The sequence below is a fragment of the Heloderma suspectum genome, chromosome 1, assembly GCF_057233095.1.
Source record: "Heloderma suspectum isolate Gila_16-S chromosome 1, 16-S_ref, whole genome shotgun sequence".
In the NCBI taxonomy this organism is placed as follows: domain Eukaryota; kingdom Metazoa; phylum Chordata; class Lepidosauria; order Squamata; family Helodermatidae; genus Heloderma; species Heloderma suspectum.
This window is the reverse complement of record NC_139458.1, coordinates 359,026,073-359,049,919: the sequence shown is the minus strand read 5'-3', so window position 1 is coordinate 359,049,919 and position 23,847 is coordinate 359,026,073. Positions and strand designations below refer to the sequence as shown.

General features: G+C 40.7%; 1 protein-coding gene across 4 annotated transcripts in view; it reads left to right on the top strand.

Annotated features, from left to right (window-relative positions):
- The window catches only part of LOC146359734 (uncharacterized), an 86,411-nt gene extending 62,771 nt beyond the window's left edge, over positions 1 to 23,640 (top strand). For all 4 annotated transcript variants that reach the window (XM_084827997.1, XM_084827994.1, XM_084827995.1 and 1 more), the window contains 6 exons: positions 12,093 to 12,191; positions 15,478 to 15,575; positions 17,720 to 17,780; positions 21,232 to 21,425; positions 22,048 to 22,147; positions 23,114 to 23,640. In XM_084827997.1, coding sequence (XP_084684123.1) covers positions 12,093 to 12,191; positions 15,478 to 15,575; positions 17,720 to 17,780; positions 21,232 to 21,425; positions 22,048 to 22,147; positions 23,114 to 23,188 — 627 coding nt within the window. In that variant the 3' untranslated portion in view covers positions 23,189 to 23,640. The remainder of the gene's footprint in view (positions 1 to 12,092; positions 12,192 to 15,477; positions 15,576 to 17,719; positions 17,781 to 21,231; positions 21,426 to 22,047; positions 22,148 to 23,113) is intronic.
- Positions 23,641 to 23,847: the final 207 nt, after the last annotated feature.

Sequence of the window (23,847 nt, the reverse complement as noted above, 5' to 3'; positions counted from 1 at the left end):
AGGCCAGGATACAAAGTATCCCAAGGCCTCTGCAGCCTCCTTCCCTCCTCCTTCAACGTGCCCCAGCTAGATGGGCAAAAAAGCCCATCTAGTGAAAATGCTGAGCAGGAGGAGCGGGGAGGCAACAATTGCCTCCACTGCTCCTCCCACTCTGCACTGGATGCTTGTAAGCCTCTGAGTTCAGAGGCTTCCAGGCATTGAGGGCGTAAGTCATAGGATTATGCCCTAAAAGCTCAATTCCTTCCAACTGCACAGTCATATCATATCATGGCTTATCCTGGACCACCATAGGTTCCTGTGGCTGGTAGGGCCTAGCATGGGATGTGTCACCTGGGCAGCTAGCTTCTCTTTGTGAGCAAAAGGGAAGATGGGTTCTGAAAGAAGATAACCTGGCTTTGCTCAGGATATTTCCCATGTTACTATATGTGTACTACTGTTGCTGTCTGCATGTGTACGCATGAAATCATAATATATAGATAGTTAGGATGAACCAACAACAAAAACATTGGAATGTTTTGCAATACCTGAAACTCAAATGTGCAGTACAGCCTCATTAATGTGGTTCTTGTTAATTTGGATTTTTTCGTTATGCTTAGCATGCTTGGTCTCCCACTGCAATGGGCTTGCATATTGAATGTCTCCTAGCCCTTGTTCCTCACATTGCTCTTTTTTTGACAGGTTTAATGGCCCCTTACTTCTGTGGATGTAGAGCAGGGGGGAAAACGTGCACCTCATTGGCTGCATGCAGGTCCCCAGTTGCTGAATATGCCCCCCAAATTTGGCTGCATGACAGCAAAAATGGGCCAATTTTCCCTTAATTTCAGTAGAACCAGTTTGCTGCTGAAATTCAGTGGTGTGACAGTGCAGCAGGGGGAAAAAGGCTGTTTAAAAAGAAAAATCGGCGTCTCTCTGTTTTTTTTACTCCTGCACCACTGCATCGCCAAATGTTGGCAACAAGTTTGGTGGTGGTACAGCAAGGATGGGTTCTTGGGGAGGGGGGAATTACTAACTACCAGAAGTGAATAGTTGCATGTAGTTCCTTCCCCAAAGAGTTTGCACTAAATAACGTTTTCATAAAGAATCAGAAACGTTATTTTATTTTATTACAGACCTGACCAAAAGAAGGCAGTTATTGTAATAGACCGTGTGTGAGGCCCAAAGTTTAGCAGCGTTTGGCAGAGAGCAGTGGTGGTGGTTCAAAACAAAGATTTTGTTTCTCACAAGTCAGTGTTAACATTTAGGTGCTCAAACAGAAGATCATTACTGATTCCTTGAGGATGGGTAAATAAGGATAAATCTGGTCATGAAGGGAACAGGCAAAAGCAGTGACTCATGATAATATTTTACTCTTTCTGCTGACACCTGAGAATCACATTTGCAATATTTCTCAGTGAGATGGAAAGCCAACATATAATTTACGCTGTTAGCCGTCCTCTTTCCCTATTTCTTAGCTCTGTAGTCCTAGCCCTAGCATAAATGCAATTCCTGATTGAAGCATTTTGCCTTTTTAGTTTAGATACTTAGTTATATACTACTTCTTCTGCCACACAAAAAATGCAGGGCATTTTATAAATATTATAAAATATAAAACACAAATGCGCATTCTAAGATCCAAAGCAGGATTAGTTGTGCAAAAAAGATGTATGTATGCCAACATAAAATACATATATTGAATCCAGAGTTCTCGTGAGCAGAACGCTGCTCATGGTATGTTCTTGCAGGAGATTATTTTTACTGATTCCTCTTGCCTTTCCTCACTGCACACAAAAAGCTAGCATGGCAAGGAGAAAGAGGTTAAAGGGGGTAACAAGTTACAAGTGTCCTTTCACATGTTGTGGTGGGATGGGAAGATACCGACAGAGCCTAAAGATATGTGTGCACCCTACCAGGGTTTGATTTGTCCCTCATTATTCCTCAGTTTCCCAGACCTACACTTTATTTCCTTTATTTCCACTTGCTCCACTCAGGGTAGTATGCTGCTATTCTGGGATGTCAGGTTATTTAAAATAGAAAGTCTTAAATGTGCACCCCCATATACCAATAACAAGTACCAGCAACAACAACAAAAGGTTGGCCTGATCGTATAATTTAGGGCGCAATCCTATGCATGTTTAGAGAGAGAAAAGCCCTACAACTCCCAGCATGCCCCAGCCAGCATGGTTGGCTGGGGCATGCTGGGAGCTGTAGGGCTTTTCTCTCTCTAAACATGCATAGGATTGCGCCCTTAAATAATTACATTATGATTTGGTAGAAATATATGTGATTTGATATCTGCAAATTTGTTTGGTTTTATATGGGCAATGCCCATATAAGTACACAGTGGTTGTACTACCTTTGTTACTGTCCTTAAAACTGTTTTAAAAGGGGGTACCTTGAGACTTTTGTGTAGAATTGTGCAGTAAACAGGAGCTGAGTAAGGTCAGACATGAGCAGAAAAAATAAGGGGAAGGAACAGCCTATTGGTGATGATTGATACACAATCAGATTAGTTTGAAGGCTGTGATAATGGAGAAGGTGGAAGAGTATTGCAAAAACCTTGTCTAAATGAGCATTAGGGACATTGTGGCAAAGTTAGCACCTGCTTTATGAGGTATGGAATGAGATGTGGACTGCACTAGCTTCTGCCACTCTTTTTGGGTACAAATTAGGAAAAACAAAATTCAGCTGGGGCTGAATTTAGTGGCATAATGTTTTGCTTATTTCCTCTTTCTACAGTTCGTAGCATAATGAAACAGTGATCTAGATTCCAGCTCACAATATTGTCCTGTAAGCTGATGCAAGCTGCCCAGAGCATGTATTTTCCACAGTCCACCAGAGGGTTATGCATGTGATCAGTGGTGGGGAACAAGTAGCACAGCCAACCAATGGAGGTGGGGGGTGGGACCCTTGCCTGTTAGGGTTAGAAACCAATGAGATTTGAACTAGGAGAATGCCTTTGGTGATAGTGAAGAAAATATTCCATTTCCCTTATTCCCTTCCATCTCTAAAGTATGAGTTAACTAGTGCAATGCCAAAAATGTCTTTCAAATTTTTATTGACCATTCTCATTCAATTTGATAGAAAAGAAATTGCTTAAAAAATGTTCAAAGGAGAAGAAAATCTTGGTAAAATTCTCATGGATGGGGTGTGGGTTTCTTGTGCTTACCTTAGTTGTGAGGTGGCCAAGAAGTGTGTACATGTGTAGTGTATTTCATTGTACAATCATCACTGTGGCTTCCCACACTTCAGTTAAAGGCCAGGACAGGACATCATGAGGAATCTCCTCTCCTATGAGGCTTTTCTAGATCAGGAAGTGTGGGTAGCCAGAAAGGACGTAAAACTTCAGAGGCCCCCTAGAACGCTCCAGGGCTGCACCCCCAACCGCCACCAAAAGTAGCTGCAGCTCCCCACAGCCCACCAAACAGCTGTGTGCTTCTCACACACCCTCTTTCTCAGCAGAATCTCTGCAGTGGTGGCAATTTTCTGTGGCATGACAGTGACCAGGGGGGTGTACTAATGGCCTTGGCAGGCCGCGTGTTACCCACCCCTGACACACAGTGACGTGGAGTAGTGTAATAGAAAGAAAGCACACACAGCACCCTTGGCCACCTCGCAATGATAAGGTAATCTGAAAAACATCACCAGAAAAAATTCAAAAGCCATTCTAAGGTGTCCTGAGAATGAGGCAGAAAAACAGAAGCCTCTTTCATGGGGGAAGAAGACTTTCAGGAAATTGGAGGACAGATTTTGGCGTAGCACTAGAGTTAACACTAGCCAGAGTTTGCTTTTAAGCAAGTTTGTGACACCAACTTTCAACCATGGTTTCAATTCTTGTTTGACGGCAAACCTTGGTCATCCTTAATCATAGTTAAGGTTGGTTCCTATGTAACTCTTGGCTATGATCAACTAAGCCCAGTAAAGGGAATTTTTACCAGAAAGGGTAGGGGCCAGGGGAGGGTGTGCATGATCTTGCAGCTCATTCCTCACCCATTAACCTTGGTTAAGGGATGGGCTGCATTACATCTGCAGTGGTATAGCGTACAAAGGTAAATTCTAGGTAGGACATTTTAACATATCTTGCATGTTCTCACCTGTCAGCTATTATTCTTTTTTTTTACCAATCACTCATAGCTTTATATGATGCCTTTAAAAAAAGAATCTTATTATCTGAAATGAGATGATAATCCTATCGGCAAAACATTTTCAAAATCTCTGTGTTTATACCCCAGCCTGCTTCAGAAGAATATGCTCTCAAGATGACACATGGTTAATTTAGTTCAGTTTGCCAGTGCCAGTCAATCGCATTAGCTAGTAGATGTTGTAAAATCAGGAACAGTCTTTCAGTACGAATAAGATACAAGCACCTCAATGAAGCAAAAAATAGTGGTTACTAAAGGTGCAATCCTATGCATGTTTAAACAGAAAAAACTCCTACAATGCACAGCATGCCCCAGCCAGCATGGGAGTTGTAGGACTTTTTTCTGTCTAAACATGCATAGTATTGCACCCTAAATCTCACTGAAAGCAAAAGGTTGTGTTAGTCTTGACTAACTCATTCCATTGATTTCAGTGAGGAATGCAGTATAATCATATGTGTGTTTACTTGGAAGTAATCCCCAAGCTAGGGCTTACTCCCTAGTAAATGTGCTTGTTATGATTGCAGCCACAGTCACAGCTAGCTTTAGCTGATTGTGGGCACAGTGTATTAGGTCTGCAGCATAGTAGATTTTTGTCTGCTGCTCTCCCTTCATTAGACAGGCAACCTAAATTACACAGAGTTATCACTGAATAAAACATTTGCAAGGTGAAGTTAACTAGAAAGTAAAAGTCTTCACTGCAGTGTGACTCCACTCCTATGTCTAATTAAAGCCTCAAAGCATTCTTAAAAGCTATATAAGGTGAATCATTTCAGTAAACAGCCCTGGACTGGAGAAACCAACACCTTTGCAGTGGGGAGAAGCAATACAAAGCAAGATACCTTTCCAAACAAAAAGAGGTGGCTTTCTGCAGTACTTCGCTCTTTCTTCAGCAGCACAGTATGGGGTGCCAGAAAAATCATTAACAGTCTCATCCTGCACTTTTCCCTTTTCCACACCTGCATACCACGATCCCTGCTGCTGTAACTTTATGGACCAAGAGGAGGCAGGTTTGACGCCATGAAATTCAGGGTAAGCTGACAGCTGCAGAACAGCAGACAGTAAAATGTAAAGAGGAGGAAGGAGAGAGATCACCTTTGAAGTCTACAGAAAAGAATGACTTTGACCACTTCCTTTTTTAATTAGCTGTCTCAGGTACATTAAGATATTAGCCACTAGGTCAGTTTTGGGGGGAAGCAGGCACAATACAGTAGTTTTAAGTGTGAATTTAATTTTCCCCCCTTTATGTTTTAAAACTTTACCATATACTAGATAGAATATTGAAGGGAACTTATCAATTAAGATTTTTCTAGCGATAAACTAACACTGTATTCACCAACTGTGAAGAGCTACATTAATTCAATGTTAAAACTGAAGTTGGAATTGCATGCAAGGCAGGAAATTCATAATTAGAGTTTCTAAGGCAACAGTAACTCCCTAGAGTTGTGCATATGTAGTATTTTATTAGTTTATGTGGTGTTAATGTTTTGCCAAATTCTAATCTCCCTTTACTTGACTGAAGTTTTCTCTATGCTTACAGAAGCAGAAATGTGGGGTGGGGATGAATGTGTAAGATTTAAAACCCACTCTAGCCCATGGGCTATTTCCATTTTTCATTGACTTGTGTTATAAGAAATGGATAAAAGTGAGGTGGGGACCATTGCATTTGGTAGGTTCTAATTATCATGAGTAGCTTTACTAAAGTCAGTGAAATTATTTTGATATATCAATTATTTGAGTTTAAAAATCCAAGTGCATTTTTTAAAAATGTGGGATTACAGATTGGAAACTAGTGTAGTGTTCCTTTTTTAAACTGATGAAAAACTGGTAAGTATATGGTGATTTAAACTAAATATAAATCAGATTTTTCATTGAGTTCAGAATAAACTGCATGGCCACTTGTGCATGTAACTGGAGGAATTTTTTTTAATAAAACAACTAATGATCCAAATACAATGGGCATGATCCAACCCAAGCTAAGCACTTTTATGTTCTATTTATTTTGGTGGAATAAATAGATCATTAGCTTAACTTTCCTGTTGAGACTTAAAAGTGCTCAACGGTGGATTGTGCATGTAGTATTTTTGAGCACGTTAAAAAAATCATAAAAGGATACATTTTTTGGCTGCATTCTACGTAGTTCAAAAAGAGGTTTGAAATATTTAAAAAGAAATGGCAAACCACTATTGAAGGACAGTGGAAAACGAAAAATCATTACTGGTAAGTTTATAATAAAAATATCCAAAGATGCTTTTCACAAATAGAAAAGGTGCAACCCCCTGAAAAGCTGCTCCTGAGCTTTGGGGGACTCTCCAGAACAATATGGGATATGGCGTGGGTGGTTGGAGAGGGAGGGATCAGTGAAAATGGTGTGTGTGGGGGGGTTAGCTTGCATGAGAGGAAGTGTTTTCCACTCATGTAAAAGCACCTTTGGATATGCACACAAAGATATACAGCTACATGCACAAGTGGATAGTGGAAGGAGGGTATTGTGCACACAATGTTAAAGTTTTTACCATGGTCATACAGACTTGGTTCAGGATTTAAATCGGCCTGCACACTGAAACTATGTCAAAAATAAGGATTGGTTTAAAACTTATGTCTGTTTGTCCACAAAAGGCCAAAAAGTTCCTTGTTAAAGAGCAGAAAACTGGCTCCGGTCTGGCTTCAAGCTATTGAATGAGCTTGTGTGCACAGTTAAAGCCAACTTTCAGTGTGTGTGTGTGTGTGTGTGTGTGTGAGAGAGAGAGAGAGAGAGAGAGATGAAGCTCCTAATGTCAACACTCAAAAGGCATTGTGCAGTTGTTCCATCGTTTTTTCCTTAACGGATTTTTTCTGGTGAGAAGAAATATGGAAGAAGCAGTGGGAAACATAGGTCTACAAATGGAAGATGATATTGTCTGGAGACCTCCCATAAAATTCAGTGAAGAGGCAGTGTGATTGCACAGCAAAAGCCTCATCTGGAAGCACTCAAGAGACAGACATTGATTTCAGTGGGACAGATAACAACATGTTTAAATCTCTCTCTTTGAAACTAAAGGGACAAAGTTCTTCAATTTGTCTTGATTGTGCCTTGGTTTTTGTTTGTTTGTTTGTTTGTTTGTTTGTTTGTTTTAGTGATGTGATTTTTCTTTAGCATGCTGCCTTGGGCATTTTTGATAAGCCAGTGGGGAGAAGGCCATGGGGATAAATAAGTAAATAAAACTGCCAGTTGTCCTGCCCTAGAACAGAGGTTATTGAAAGGAGAAGGAAGAGGCAGGCAGGAAGCAGAAGCTGGAAATAGCAGCTTCTATTGCCAGCCCAGCTGCAGGTAAGAGAAGTCCAAATGCAGTGATTACTCTGCAATGTGCTAGCCCATGATAAAGCTGGGTGTTCAGAACAAAACTTTCCAGATCTCAGACAGTTTGGCTTTCAGCCTGCGAACTGGAAATAGCATGGAGACTGTGCTTGCTCACCTTTGGTTGACAGTCTGGACATAAAGATCAGTAGCACAAATAGTTACTATTGGTCTTATTACTGGTCTTATGAGACTTTTCTGGATCCTTCAGTGTTGTTCATTATGAGCTATGATGTGACTCAGATACCTAGGGTGGTTCTCCAAGACCATTCTCAAGGAGTTATTCTATTCATTCCTCAATGGAGAGGTTCCATACAGTTGCCATGGATAATTATTCTTCATCAGGACATTAACTTAGGGCCACTGCTAGATCCTATCCTATGCCTCTTTCTATTCAGTGTGTGAAACTATCCTTTGAAGATAAGGCATATGATGCCATGCAAGTGTTGATAATATCACCTCTCTTTTTTTCACTCATTCTAGGCCCTGTGGTCTTGGTGCTGCCTATCCAGCCTCCTTGATGAGGTTCAAATTGCTGAGCCTCTTCGTATGTCACAGCTGTGGCACTAGATCCACATCTCTGTGGCTTTATCCTACAGCACCACAATAATGTTTGGAAGTTGGTACCCTGTGGGTTGGGACCAGTTGCACAAGTTCTTCCCACCTGCTCATTGCCCAGCTTGGAAGAAGTTCAATAACTAAGTGGGAAGGACCCACACAATTGACTTCACCCATGTGGTTCCAATTTCTCAACCAGCATTCCCCAACCTAGTGCTCTCCAGATGTTTTGGATGACAACTCCCAGTACAGACCATTGGCCATGCTGGCTGGGGCTGATAGGAGTTTAAGTTCAAAATATCTGGGGGGCACCTCGTTGAGGACAGCTGTTTAAAACCTTACAGGGCCACAGAAAAGCAGCTTATGAAGGGGCCCACTGGCCATTTTGAGGTCTTTGAGTGTTTCTAGCATGATCTGTTACCATTCCTGGAAATGCTAGATTGTAGATGTGGCCAGATATACTTTTCAGTAAATGCCAGCTGGCGAGGATGTTTTGTCATTTTTGTCAGATTCAGATGTTCCATACAATCTTCATGCATGTATATCTTCTGGATCAGAGAGTATGATAATATGGTCTAGCTGAAGCTGCTTTTGATGACTAATTAGAAGATCTGGCTAAAAATTCCTAAAGGATCAGTTTCATAGTTTGGGGGTGTTCTTGGACTCAGAACTGTCACTTGAGGCACAGATGGACTTGGTGGCATGGAGCACCTTTTATCAGCTTCGGCTGATATACCAACTACGCCCTTATCTGGACAGTGAGCAAAGGGCTGGATGCACCCGATCTTGTCTGATCTCGGAAGCTAAGCAGGGTCAGCCCTGGTTAGTACTTGGATGGGGACTGCCTGGGAATCAGGCTTCCTGCATTGAGCAGCGGGTTGGACTCAATGGTCTTGTAGGCCCCTTCCAACCCTATGATTCTACGATGTAGCCTAGCTTCAGTTATCCATGCTCTGATAACCTCTTGTCTGGATTACTGCAATGAATGAAAATGGTCCAGAAACTTCAGCTAGTCCAAAATAGGGCAGCGAGATTGTTAACAGGGACTGGCCAATGAGATCATATTATGCCAGTACTTTTCCAGCTGCACTGGCTGCCAGTCCATTTTCAGGCCTGATTCAAAGTGCCGGTATTAACATTCAAAGCCCTAAGCAGCTTGGGGCCAGGTTATCTGAAGAATCAGCTCCTCCCATATGTACCTGCCCAGACCCTAAGATAATTCTCAGGGGTCCTTCTTCGTGAGCCCCTGCCAAAGGAAGTGAGGCGGGTGGCTACCAGTAGGAGGGCTTTTTCTGCTATGGCACCCCGGCTGTGGAATGATCTCCCTAGAGAGGTTCACCTGGCGCCTACATTGTACTCCTTCCAGTGCCAGGTGAAGACCTTTTTATTCTTTTAGCATATTAGCTCCCTAATCTTTTAGCTCTAGTGTTTGAAATCTGTATTTTAAATCTCTGCATTGCTGCTAGGTTTTATTGTGGTTGTACTGTTATATTGTTTATTTTGAACTGGTTGTTTTGGATAGGTAGATATTCCTATCCCATTCTATATAATAACAGAAAAATAATATTCAGAGGCCTCTGTGTATTGCTTGATTTATTATTTATGGCAAACTGCACCCTCAGGGGAAAATAACAGCTGTGGAATTTTGGGTGGGAAACTAGTATGCCTCAATTTTGTTCAAAAGCATGATCCTGAATTGGGGCCTTGTGACTGCTTTTTGTTCAAAATAAATGGGGCAGCACTAAACATGCTTCTTTAAAATCATGATTAATGATATGCGTAGTTTGGCCTTTCTCTACCAAGAGCTTGAATATTTTCCATTTCCATCCTGATGTATAATTAATTTTCCCTACTATCTTCGTACTCATTATTCCAGCGAAAACAAAATACCTTATTAAAGATAAAGTCACAGCTGTAGATAACAGTTGTAATTCAGTTTTATTGACAGTTTGGGATAAATTAAGAGTCTAATTATGTCCTTCAAAATCACCATTGTCATCGGTCTTATTTGATAAACAATTTAATAAAAATGGAATAGTTGGTAATGTTATAAAATGGCAACAATATGAGATTGATCAATGGTAAATGAGGTTGACTGGATTGATGGTAATCAGGTTAAATTTTAGTCCAGTTAGAGGAAAAGATGTTGAATATAAGACCAATATTATTTGAATGCTTTCCAATTAGAGATGATTTAAATAGCTGGTTGAGAAATCGGGAGGGAGGAGTAAGACAATTAAAAACATTTAAGAAGGTATTGTGGGACAAACCAAAAAGGGTGCTAACCCAAATCTACCAAATTATAAAGCATATTGAAGAAAACAGAAGACCACAGACTATATTCAAAGATGGGAGAGAATACTTGGAGAAAGAACATCAGATGAAATATGGAAATATATTTGGAATAATTTATTTACTTTATTTATTTATTACATTTCTATAACGCCCAACAGCCGAAGCTCTTTGGTGATATAGAGCTTGGGTGGTAAAAGCCAAATAATCTAAATAGATATACAGTCTCTATGTTTTTAATAGAAAATCTAGTTAAGCTTCTCAGTGGTGCAAGACACCTTTAAGGTTATCTAATATCTATGAAAATTGAAAGGATATTTGTTGGAAGTGTGGGAAGGGAAGAGGAGACTTTATGCATTGATGCTGAAATTATTCTGAGGCAAAGAGATTCTGGTAAGATTAATTTAATATTAGTCATATTTGGCAATATAGTATACCTATAGATCAGGAGTCCCCAACTTTTTAGGTAGGTGGGCACATTTGGAATTTTGAGAGAGTGTCATGGGAGCTCTCACAAAGTGGATGCCACAGTGGGCAGGTCTCATCACAAAACACGCATTTTGCAGACGGCAAAGTGGTGAGGCTAAAAGAAAAGTTACTTGTCCAAGAACCTAAGTACAAGGCAGAGGTGGGCACTGGGCTCAAACACAAAACTACTCTTTTGAACCTGAATAAAGATGGCACTGGAGGGCAGCACTTTGCTAAAAAATCTTAAGAAATAAAATAAAAATCTGGAGGGGCATACAGCCTGCCAGGCACGAAGAGAAGTGTTGGAGACGCCAGCATTAGATCCTAGAATTTGCTTACTAATTTATCTAAAAGATGCAGTAGGAACAAAGAAAAACTATTCTTTTTTATAATATTAGCAGCAGCACGTCTTCTTTATACCAAGCACTGGCAAAGAAAGGAAATGCCTTAATTAAAAGAGTAATATATTAAAAATGTGGGATTTGGCAATCTTAAACAAATTACATGCGTTCTTTGGGTTAAGCAGGGAAGATGTAGGAGAAATCACTTTGAAGATGAATGGAAGCCATTTAGGAGGTTTTGGAATGATAAGCAAGGTATGATAAGTGGTAATCCATTTTCTTTATTGTAGTGTCTCATTGTTCAAAATTCCTTAATGTCTAGATGTCTTATTTTTGTATGATGGGTCTCAAACATTTTTTTATGTTTTTGCTAGGCTTTGGTGTGCTAAATGTCTAAAGGATAGTAATGTCTTAGTATCTGCAGTGAAATTTGTTCAAAAATAATAAATAAAAGGGGTTTAAAAATCAGTTGTAATATTCAACTGTAATATCAGTTGAAAATATGGGTCACACACTTAGGAGCTCATGATTTTAAAAAAGCTATCGCATGAACAAACGCCAATGTGGAAAAAGAAAATGTGAAGATTTCTTCTCTCCATGCCCTTTCTTGGTTCTGCCAATGACAACTACCATGTCACTAACCCCCCCTCCCCGCCCCCCGAAAAATACTGGCTTGGATGTATTCTTGACTGCTGCTGGAAGCCAGTTGATCTAATCTTGTTTATAGGCCATAACAGTATTTAATTTCACATACTGCCCTGGGTAGCCCTATATTTTTCTTACATCTTTGGTCATCTTTGTACATTGTAATGCTTTTTTCAATTGGAGTTTTTAAGAAATTTTCAGATTCCAGGCATAGCCATGTTACAGAGAAAAAAAACAAAAAAGAAACTTAGGTCATAGCTGTGATTGTCTCTGCTACTTGTTCTGGGTTTTATTTTCCTCCCATCTGAGGATGTTTTTTCTCCCCATTCCCCACAGTTACTGCTTTCTTGGCTTTCTGAAGTGCAGAAAAGGCATGGAGAGCCATCCAAAACTCAGCAGGTGGTGAGAGTGAGTTCTTCAGCTAATCTTCATCAGGTTTGCATCTTTCCACTCCCATCCCTCTGTCTCCCAAAGAGGATGATGTTTTCTGAGGAGGGCAGGGGGAGGCATTACTTCTTGTATTTATTCTCTGTCTGGAAGAGAAGCTAAAGTGTTACAGTATGAAGGAGAATTTCTGAAGACTCGAGATCAAGCTGGGAACTGAAGGGGAGAGAAAGGGAAGCCCTGTCTTTTATTATGATAATAGTAATGATGCTAAATAGAAAGAGCCTACACAATGGAGCTAGGCTACTCTGCCATCAGCTGCTTCCTGCTACAGAGATTCACAAGTCTTCTTTACTTAGGATGATTAGAGAACTACAAAGTCAAGGGGAGTGGTAGGTTTCACTCTCTTATCTGGAGCTCATCAGACTTAGCAGTCTTTTCAAGCTCCTTTATGGCCAGCCTGTAAGGGTATATTAAATGATAAATGTTGATGTTGGCATTGGGAACAGTACTACTAAAGTTTTTTCTAAGAAGGGCCTGTGAAGCAAACAAAGTCCTTAGCACTACCATTGACATGGCCGTGAAATTAAGTCTTTCATCGTCAGTGAAATCAGGTTGCAATCATTGATACTATTGTGCTTGCCTAAAGTTGAAATGCACCCCTGCTTGTAAAGAAAGGCATGGGTCACTTAGTTTTGGAAAGGTTGTTTCAGATGGCATCCTTAACCATGCAGGGACTGGCTCCAAGCCTGTGTGTGTCAACATCGTCTTTATTTCAAAATGTAATTTCCTTCCTGCATTTTACTCCAGGACACCAGGCCTCTTAAAGGTGCAATCAAGCTTCCCAATCAATTATGCAGATAGAGGGGCGGGGGAGGTGACTGTCTCCCCTTTAGGGTTATAAACCATGGCTTACATCGGCTACCTTTTTCTGCAGGTCTTTTGAAACCTTTTAAAAAAAATCTCATTATTTAGATTATTTCAGATTACAGTATTTTACATACAACTTGAAAAGCAAGTATCTCTTCTGCCAATAAATTAGAATCAGACATTTATGTATTGTTATGTAAGCATGCTGGTCACAGTAATAGATCTGTTTTATTCCTATATATAAACTCAAAGCTCTGCAGTGATTTCTGCCTGAATGGTATAAACATTTATGCAAAGTTCTCTACTGGATTAAGAGGCAACATAATAAATTCATTTTCTTTAAGTACTTGAAAATATAATTGCCTAGTTTTTCTGATGAAATCTGACAGAACTAACATAGTGGCTCTTTTAAGCAAGCATTTAATGTGAATAGGAAATGGGGGTGACTGGACCTGAAAAACTATTGCTTTCTAAGAACTCTCGTACTGTTTAGCTTTATGCAGGGGTGGGGGTTATATAGAAATATGATACACTTGTTTTTTTGATGCTGCTATTAAGATTGATAATAATGTGAAGTAGTCCAGTAAAATATGCCATCTATCAGAACACACTTGGTGGGTGCCATCGAATGAAATGTTCAGAGGAGGCCTAGATGGCGACCTGTTTTGAACAGGACCCTCTTCACCCAAACCCTCTCTTGTTAACATGCCACTCACATCTTACAGTAACTATATTTTGAACAGATAGTCGTCTTAGCACCTTCATATTGTTTTAACAAGAAAAGTATTTGGAGGAGGAGGAGAAATGCATTTTGTATAGCACTTTAAAATGTTTGAACACTTCACATGCATTATTATCTTAGAATTCCTTACAATACTGACCTGCAAGGTAGGCCAGTATTTATTATCCCCTTATTGCACATGGGAGCCAAGGGTGAGAGAGGATGGTTTACCTTTGGCTACCCTGTGAGTTTGTGGCTGAGGCAAGATTTGAACCAGGGCCGCAGTAGTAGTGGTATATTTTAAACAGTGTATTGAGAGTGATGCAAAGTCCTATAGAAATCAGTCTCATACGTTCTAATGGAGAGTAGAATGCAGTAGACGCTTTTAGTATTAAATCAGCCATTGCTTAAATTGATCATGCAATTAAGCATCTCAAAACTTTATAGCCATACAATTTAAACTAAAGATAAAAGAAAACACTTTTCATTTGACCAGTTTTCAGCACCTTCAGAAGGTGCTGCTGTTTATCACCACACTTAATTTCTGGCCAAAGAACGTTTGGTTCCTCGGGGAAACTAAAAAAGTAGCTAGGGATGAAGTATTTCATGTGCCAAGAGATGCTGAGCACAGCTAAATGTGTTGCTGACAAAAGGCCATGAATGATTTTCAATCAGTGTATTCTAGAGAAATCTCACACTGGTCCTGGTGGTTTTACTGTACACATGTTTGCAGAAAGACTTAGGCTTGGGCCCTGATCAAAGGGACCTTGAGCACAACTACAGGTTGTATGTCCGCTACTCTGATCACTGTGTGCACCCCCTACTTTCTCTCTAAATCTCCACCATCTTCCCTGGACCCTGAAGGTCTGCATATAAGCTTCTGCCCAGGAAGGCAGTAACTTTTTTTCATTTATTGGTAGCATTAATATGTCACCCAAACTGGGGCCACTGTGGATATTCTTATATGCCATTCTTGTTGTGCTTTCCAGCATTTATACATTCTTATAGCAAGTACATTATTTATCAATGGGCTGATTCAGATGTAACACCACATAGTTATCTAGTGCTGGGGGAATGACCCTTGAAGGACCCCTGGACTCACATGCTGCCGTCTTCCCTTGCACATTGCTATTCTATCCCTCCCTTCCTGGATTGTGTCAAACCTTAGCTTACCATTTCTTGTGAACTAGCAAACCATGGACAGTATCCAACAGAGCCTTTCCACCCCAACTGGTTTGTTGCACTCGTGGGACCTACCACTTGTGCAACAGGGCTTTTGTGCTTCTAAAAATAACCCAGTGGGTCCTATCAAAATGCTTGTTTCTAGAGTGGGACAAGTCAGCGAAACTTCCTTCTGTGAGCTCCACTGACCTTCCGCATTCTGGAAATGAGCATTTCCACTTGTTTTGAATTATTTTTTCAATTGCCAAAGCCCTGTTGCACAAGCAGTGAGTCCTGTGAGTATGGGCACAATAGGATACTACCCTAGGGTTCTTCCTTGCCCTGAAAACTAGGAATCAAAAAGCTTTTAACAAGTATATTATTTATCCGTGTGTGAAATGGGAAGTCCAGGCTGCCCTTGTTCCGAGAATCAACTATGAAATGATGGGACACTGCATATAAATTGTTCTATCATAAAACTGCTTCATCGGGGAAGTTCATATGGATTATATTTGGCAAGTAATGTTAACGCTCCAAAAACAAACAAATGTGCAGATAAGTACTAACATTATTTTTAATTGACAGGACAAAACATATGAAAGAAGGAGGAAATATGAACAGCATCTTCACTGTTTGCACCATATGTATTATTTTTCCCTTCTTAACAAGGCATTATCCAAGAGGTGGGTTATGTTCAGATCAAGTTGCATGACAACAACTTGGTAGATGTCAGGGTAGACACTGAGCCCATAGAATCCCAGAGTAGTTCTGATTCTGAGGTGGAGCAGCCGCTCCTGGGAGAGAAGCGCGCTCATCCTTCCCAGGGCCAACAGCTGGCAGAGATTCCTCCCACCGGCATTCCTGACATAGATAGCAGTCCCGGGAGTGAGACAGCATGGGTAGAAGACTTGCTGGATGTGCGACGCTGACGCAAGGAGCGGCGCCAAATGGAGGGCGCGGAAAGGAGGCGTAGTGCCCGGTTGGCGCGCAAACAACAGTTGCGCCCAGAGGATCCAAGGGAAAAGGGGAGGGACTCTCCCTAGCCCATAAGTTCAGGGTCTGCCAGTGATTCTCCTTCAAACGGGGACCAACTGTTCCAACTTAGGGCATAGGTACTCTGCTGCTCATAGCTAGTTGCTAACAGTAGAGTTGTTAAGTTGTAAAAGAGGAATAAAGCTTTGAAAAGAATCCCTTTGTCTGTGTCTGGACTTGGCTACTGGATTAGACTGAAAGAGGCCACCAAGGAGCCCTTGACAGTAGAATTTGAAGGCAATGGGCAGTAACCACTGCTGCTGCTCAGTTTGTGCAATTGATATGGTGCTAGCATAAGCAACCTCTAGCGCAACACCAGCAGCTTATGCGGATGCGACAGGTTTTCTGGGGATCAATAAATAGCTAAAGTAATGTTAATTCAGTCCAAGTAAACAATGAAATAACAAAATTAATCAAATAAATTTGCAGGGGGCCACAATTTTAGGCTGGGCTCCACCCCTCCTCTTCCTAGTTTGGCTGAATTGACAGAGAAAGTGAAGGAAGACTATGAGATAATATTTTTTTTAAAATGGAGTGTGTTTGTTATCTATTGGAATAACAGAATAGAAGACATAACACAACCTTGAGCTTTACTGGGTATGTTATAAGAAGACAAGGGGTTTTTATCCAGTTGTGTCCCCTCTATGGACAGAAGGCTCTTTGATCCAGCAGAGGCTTCTGTGAGAAGGGAGTGGGGAGGTGTTTTTTCTTCAAATCCTTCCTTTCTTCTGCAGCCCCTCTATGCCACAACTGCCCTCCTCCCGCTGTCTTTCAACCCTCTGGAACAGATGGGGTGTGCAGGGGGCTGCAGAGGGAAGGGGGAATCATCAAAACCACCTCCCCACCTTTCCACTCACAGAAGCCTCCTCTGAATCAAAGAGTGTTCCATCTGCAGAGGGATACAATCCAAGACGTTTAAGTACATATTTGTTCGATAGTCTTAGGATTAGTCACATAAAACTATTGATACTTCTCCAACATTATTTCAGACCTTTTCTTTTAATACTTGCGTATACAATTATGAATTAAGTTCTGTTCTGTGATATTTCTGAGATTGAATTACATTTGTATTATTTGTTTTAAAATGCAATAAAGCAACTCTTGGCACTGCAAGAGTAATACAAAAATGCAGTTACTGCAGTTGCTATTTGGTTCAGAGAGCTCCAGGTGTTTATTCATTTTCACAAGAGGCACATAAGTGTATGTGTGTGTACAGTCTACGTGATACTGACCAGTGGATTAAAATATTAATGTTTTTCCACTTTTACAAGTAACACACACACACACACACATTTTCCAGTGGAGCGGGGGCCATGCCCAAGGATAGCCACTTTATTGCAAAAATGATGCTTGGTGGCTAGTAATACATACCTTGAAGTCCACATCTATTCACAGGAACTAGAGGAGAACCACCTATCTAGAGACTCTTGTTCAAATTAAAACATGACTTTTTTTGCATTGCATACTGCATTGGCCATATTTGCACATTGTCGTTGTTTATAAAAGATGATGCCAGAAAGTGTTCTTAGCATACCTTGAGGAAGTGCTCTTGGAGGTGAGATTTTGCTGAGGTTCTTTTAGGACAGACCATGTATGTCAGATGTGCCCAACAACAGTTCACTGACCTCGTTGTTTTCATGCACACTTAGCAGAACCATAATGTATTGCCACTGAAGCAAGCAGATAGAAAAATAATATGAAGGCAGGTAGGACAATACCTGCTCTGTTTTGAGGAGCTATGATCTATGTTTCTTTTCTAAACGGGCTTTTCTTTGTTTGGTCCTATCTGGAATAGGCTCCTAGAGCAAAATGGCCAGTTTTCAGATGCCAGAAAAGAGAAGAATGTCCATGATCTGGTTAGTAGTCACTACAGTCCTCTACATGTCGAGTTGTATATAGGGAAATGTTTCTCAGGCATGTGGATTATAACAATGTGCATTGGAATCAGGCCATTTTCTTTGTTTATTGCTGTCTGACATTTTATGTTATAACCTTTGAGTTAAACAGAGTTGACTATATGTTGGGTTTTAAGAAATAATTCCTAAAGACAGAATTAAGGCATTCCTTGAGCCATTCTGAAAATGCTTCATATTTGGAATTTGATTTTCAACTGTGCCTCCTTGTTTACACTCAGTCAGAAAGGAAAAGGGAAAGTTTCTCAATCCAAATGGGATGTCCAAGTGCTGTTCTCCTCTTAGAGACAATCTCTGTAGGGCTTGCAATGTCAGCACAATCAGTTATCTCAATGCAGCAACTGAGGCAGAAGCTCTGTGAAATGGTGTACAGGTGATTGTGAAATGTTTCTGTCAAGAGTTATGACAACCAGCATATGAGTTTTGAAAGAGGACTAGAAGAATCCTGGGAGATAGAAGTATCAGCAACTACTACTAAATTAGATGGTCAGGGAGCCATCCTGCTCCCAAACCTGACACTTCTAAAGGCTGTGTGTGATAAACTGATAGCAAAATATTAGGTCAGGAAAAGCTGCTGATGTGTTGTTGGTTGTAGCTTTTTGTATGTCCTAATCTTATCTTTTCCCCCTCTCTCTTTACTACACCTGCCAACACCTGTTACCAAATGTTTTGGATTATTAATAAACACTAACATTCATTTTCGTGCTGTCAAGATTATTTTAGGCAGGGACCCTTTTCATCAGAATTGCAGCTTTGTCACTGTCATGTGAGGCCATGTACAGCAGTCAGTTTGGACAGCAGATTCCAGAATGATCACCTTTCTTTCTTTCTTTCTTTCTTTCTTTCTTTCTTTCTTTCTTTCTTTCTTTCTTTCTTTAAAACATTTGTATCCCGCCCTATATCATTAAGATCTCAGGGCAGTGTACAGATAAAATCAAGCGAAACAGTATAAAACAATGAATAATTTAAACAACTAAAAGCATATTAAACCATTAAACAAACTAATACCAATTAAAACATCTAAAACAGTTAAAAAAGTGTGCAATTTTAGGGAATTCAGTTAGCCCACAAAGGCATTGGTGAAAGGCCATGTTTTAACTTGGCACCGAAAAGAAACCAGCGTCTGTGCCAATTAGGCCTCCAAGGGGAAGGCATTCCACAACCAGGGTGCCACAGCAGAGAAGGCCCTCTCCCACATCCCACCATAGTGTGTGTCTCGCACTGGTGGGATGCAGAGGAGGGCCCCTTCAACAGTTCTCAATCCTCAGGCAGGCATATATAGGGAGAGGCACTCCCTCAAATATTGAGGTCCCAAACTGCTTAGGGCTTTAAATGTCATCACCAGAACCTTGAATTCCGACCGGAAGCATATTAGCAGCCAGTGCAATTCCTTTCAAACTGGTGTTATGCGATCTTTACTAGATGTTCTAGTTAACAGTATAGTTGCTGCATTTTGCACAAGCTTCAACTTCCGAGTCATCTTCAAGGGCAGCCCCACATAAAGTGCATTGCAGTACTCTAATCGGGAAATTATCAGCACATGCACTACTGTGGCTACGTTATCCCTATTCAGGAAAGGCCGTAGTTGGCGGATCAGCCGAAACTGGCCCCAAGTACTCCAGGCCACAAAGGCCTCCTGCGGCTCCAGTGACATGAATGGATCTAGGAGTACTCCTAAGCTATGCATCTGCTCCTTCAGGGTTGGACATGGAACAACCGATTGGTTCAAAATTGGGAAAGGAGTACGACAAGGCTGCATATTGTCGCCCTGCTTATTTAACTTATATGCAGAGTACATCATGAGAAACGCCGGGTTGGGTGAATCACAGGTTGGAATTAAGATCGCCGGGAGAATTATCAACAACCTCAGATACGCAGACGATACCACCCTAATGGCAGAAAGTGAAGAGGATCTAAAGAGCCTCTTGTTGGGGGTGAAAGTGGAGAGTGCAAAAGCTGGTTTGAAACTCAGTGTTAAAAAAAAGAAGATCATGGCATCTGGCCCCATCACTTCCTGGCATATAGAAGGGGAAGAAATGGAAGCAGTGACAGATTTTATTTTCTTGGGCTCCAAGATCACCGCAGACAGTGACTGTAGCCATGAAATTAAAAGATGCTTGCTCCTTGGGAGGAAAGCTATGGCAAACCTAGACGCATAGTAAGAAGCAATTAGGTCCGTCTAATCAAAGCTATGTTTTCCCAGTAGTAATGTATAGCTTTGAGAGCTGGACTGAAAAGGAAGGCTGAGCGCCCAAGAATTGATGCTTTTGAACTGTGGTGCTGGAGAAGACTCTTACGAGTCCCCTGGACTGCAAGGAGGTCAAATCAGTCAGTCCTAAAGGAAATCAACCCTGAGTGCTCATTGGAAGGACAGATACTGAAGCTGAAGCTCAAATATTTTGGCCACCTAATGCGAAGAGAAAAGTCACTGGAAAAGACCCTGATGCTGGGAAAGACTGAAGGCAAAAGGAGAAGGGGACGACAGAGGATGAGATGGCTAGATAGCATCACCGATGCAATGAATATGGACTTGAGCACACTCCAGGAGAGAGCGCAGGACAGGAAGGCCTGGCGTGCTATGGTCCATGGGGTCACGAAGAGTTGGACATGACTGAATGACTGAACAACAACAAGCTCGTCAGAGCAACCAAGGCTGTTTCAGTGCTATACCCTGGCCTAAAACCAGACTGAAATGGGTCCAGATAATCGGTTTCCTCCAAGAACGTCTGAAGCTGCCCAGCCACCACACACTCAAGCACCTTGTGATATTAGCAATGGGGCAGTAGTTCTCACATACCTCTGGGTCCAGGGAGGAGGTCCTCTTCAGGAGAGGGTGCACTACAGCCTCTTTCAAGGCAGCAGGCACCACCCCCTGACAAAGCCCACCATGTCCTTCCTCCAGTCCATGCCTATGTGTGATTTTAAAACATAAGCTCCAATCCAGAATAGCAGAGGGCATAGTTTTAACTTTTCACCAAGTGTGAAAATGTGTAAGACTGGCACTTAAATTACTAGGCCTTTTCATACTACTTCAAGCAAGCAAACAGATAAGACTTCATTGATCAATGCCTCTTCCTAATTTACATTTCTGTATTTGAAATAGAATTGTTCAGATAAGGAAAGAGGCACTTTCAGTGTAGGTTTATCAAACCTTTTTTGTTTCGTTCTAGTGCATAAATTCACTGCTAAATAAAGATGACATACAAAAACGTTTCCCATCTAAGTCTTACAACTATAATGCTCAATTAATAGTACATTTATGTACTGAATTTAGTAAATAGGACTTTGTTGGATTTCATGTTAGAATTGTTTTAAATAGGTTTGAACTGCTTGAAAATGACATGTTGGGTTTTTTGGTATGCATTCCACTAACATTTGTTTTCATGATCTGAAGATGGAATATTTGTTTCCAAATTGGCATGAACGATCTGGAGTGAATCACAACAAAAGAATAATAGAAGAACACACAGTTCCATCTTTAATAGGTGTAAAGCAGCAGGAAATACATCATAAGGATGCCTCCAAAGTATTTAGAGTTCCAGAAGAAAAGAAAAAAATGTTGAAGCAAAAGAAAGATGTTATTGAAATGTGAGTATATTTGGTTTCATCCACCTACTACCTGAACACAGCTGTTTGTTGACCAAGTTAATGATTTCCCCCAATATTATTAAAATTAGAGAGAAACAAATGTCTCAATAAAATCCCTATAGTCCAGCATTGCACTTCTTGAAAGTTCATGTATAAAGATAAGAGTAAATGTAAGCTTCCAGGAAATCTTAATTAATGAAAATGCAGCATTTCACCTCCTAGTAAAATTGTTCCTGAAGTTGAGCAAAATAACCTACATAGACACTCATTTGAAACCTTTGCAGTTTTTTGTTCTAATAAAATCTTCAGATAAAAAAGGAAATATCAATAATGCACAAATGAAGAGTTGTCTTGCATGCTGCAAGTTGTCTTGCTAAAAATTCTAAAGCTTGCCGATTCTGATTGTTTCCAATGTCTGTTCAAACAAATTGATTTTATGAAGATAAGTCCCATTTGGCTTTTAGGATGCGTATGCAGCATGGTTCTCAAAAACAGGGTCTCTAGAACACAAAATCCCACCACCATGTCAGCCATTTTGTATTGGGATGAATGGATATCACAACTTAAATGAAGCTGTAATCTCTAATAATATTGTTGAAGTTATTCTGAATTTGCCTTATAGAGCTGAAGATCAGAAATGCAACATTGCTACCTTTGCCCGACATGAAATTATTGCTGTGCCTTTAACTCTGGATGATGTTGCTCTCTACCATCCAGTTGTAGTAAGTACATTTATATTTTTCCTTTCCTTTGTAGATCCCATTGTGCATCATTATGTCAGTAGTTCACAGGCCTGCATGTGGCATGGACTAAATCCACTCTGACCCTGTGGATGCCCACTCTCTGGCGATAGCTGCTCTAGGCTCTCCTGGGAACTATTCTAGGAGAGGCAGGGAGAAAGTGAATTGGACAATAAAACATACGTCCTGAGGAAATGTAGAATTAGCAGAAGATTTCTATAGCTTAAGATCCATTAGACTTTGCTTCATCAGGAAGAGTCTGCCCCTTCGCCACCCCCCAGTTCAAGAAGTTGGATGCTCATCGGCTAGATGATCTTGAGATCCTTTTCAGTTCTATGATTTATCAGCTTCATCAAAGCTGAAAGCTACGCTCGTTTCTGGCAGGGACAGGTCATGCCCCTTCCAGAAACAAGTGTTTCGGTCATTTGGGGGCTTGCCCCAGGAAGCGTTGCATTGCGGACACTAGCAGTAGGCGCCGTGCTGGCGGACCTGGGCGCCTGCGCAAGTGCATCATTGGATCCTACCCTGAAATTTTTTTTTAATTATTTCATTCATTCATTCATTTCTATACTGCCCAATAGCCGAATGAAAAACATTATAATAACCAGAACCATTTCATACATCTCTGCCCACTAGTACTTTAATCCTACATGGCCAGCTATACAACTCCCACCAGACTTTTCACATTAATCTGCAGTTAATAGTGTATATTATTTACTTTGTGAGGCCATTTAGACCTCTTACATCAGAGGTCAAAAATAAATATGTGTGAGTTACAACATACTTTTCTTCAGCTAATTAATACTACAAGTTTTGGCATTATTAAATAGCTATTGCTCAAGCTAATATTATTTATGAGCATATGCTAATTTATCAGTTGTTAAATAGCTTGTACGATACAGCAAATACCTGTTTATTTACAACAAATCTTTACATGGTTATTTTTAGGAAGTCAGGCCATTAGGCCAGTGCTGGACAAACTATGCTGATAAAGTTTCCATCAACAACAGTGAAAAGTCTTAACTACAAATGGGGTCCTTTGAAAATATGTTATGGATGATTGTGATTTATGTTACCCGTAAATGTCTCTGTGTGTGCGCGTGCATGTGTGTGCGTGCATGTTGAAAAGTTCGAACATTCCCCTATTATTTCTCCGTGTTACCCCTTTCTTTAATTAAAAGTTGAAAATTACTTTTTAAAAACACTGCAGTATAGTTTTTATTAATGTTGTTTGCGGGGGGGTTGCTTTATTGAAATGTTGAACATTACAATGAATATTTCTCTAAATATAACTCACTCACTTTCTCAGTCTTTTTAATTGTGAATGGTGTCATTGCTACATGTCTTGGGGGTGGGGGTGGAGTGTTGTTCCACAAGAAAATGAAGCATCCTTTTCATAGTGTCAGTCAAGTCTCGAAGGACATTGGTTTGTCTTTTTTATACTTGATAATAAACCTGTTTCAAATTTCAAGTTGTGCAAGCTAGTATTATTCTTCATATTTCCATTGATGAAGAGGAAGAAGGACCCCAAATGACTGGGTTTCTTCCATCCTCTGCTCCGAAAGTGGCTTTCTTACCAACATTCCCATGTCCTGAGGGCTGTTCCCCAGAAACTCTCAGCTCTGAGGTCCTTGCGTTCACCACCGCACCAGTCCCAGAGGCAGTTTCTGAGGCATGCGCTC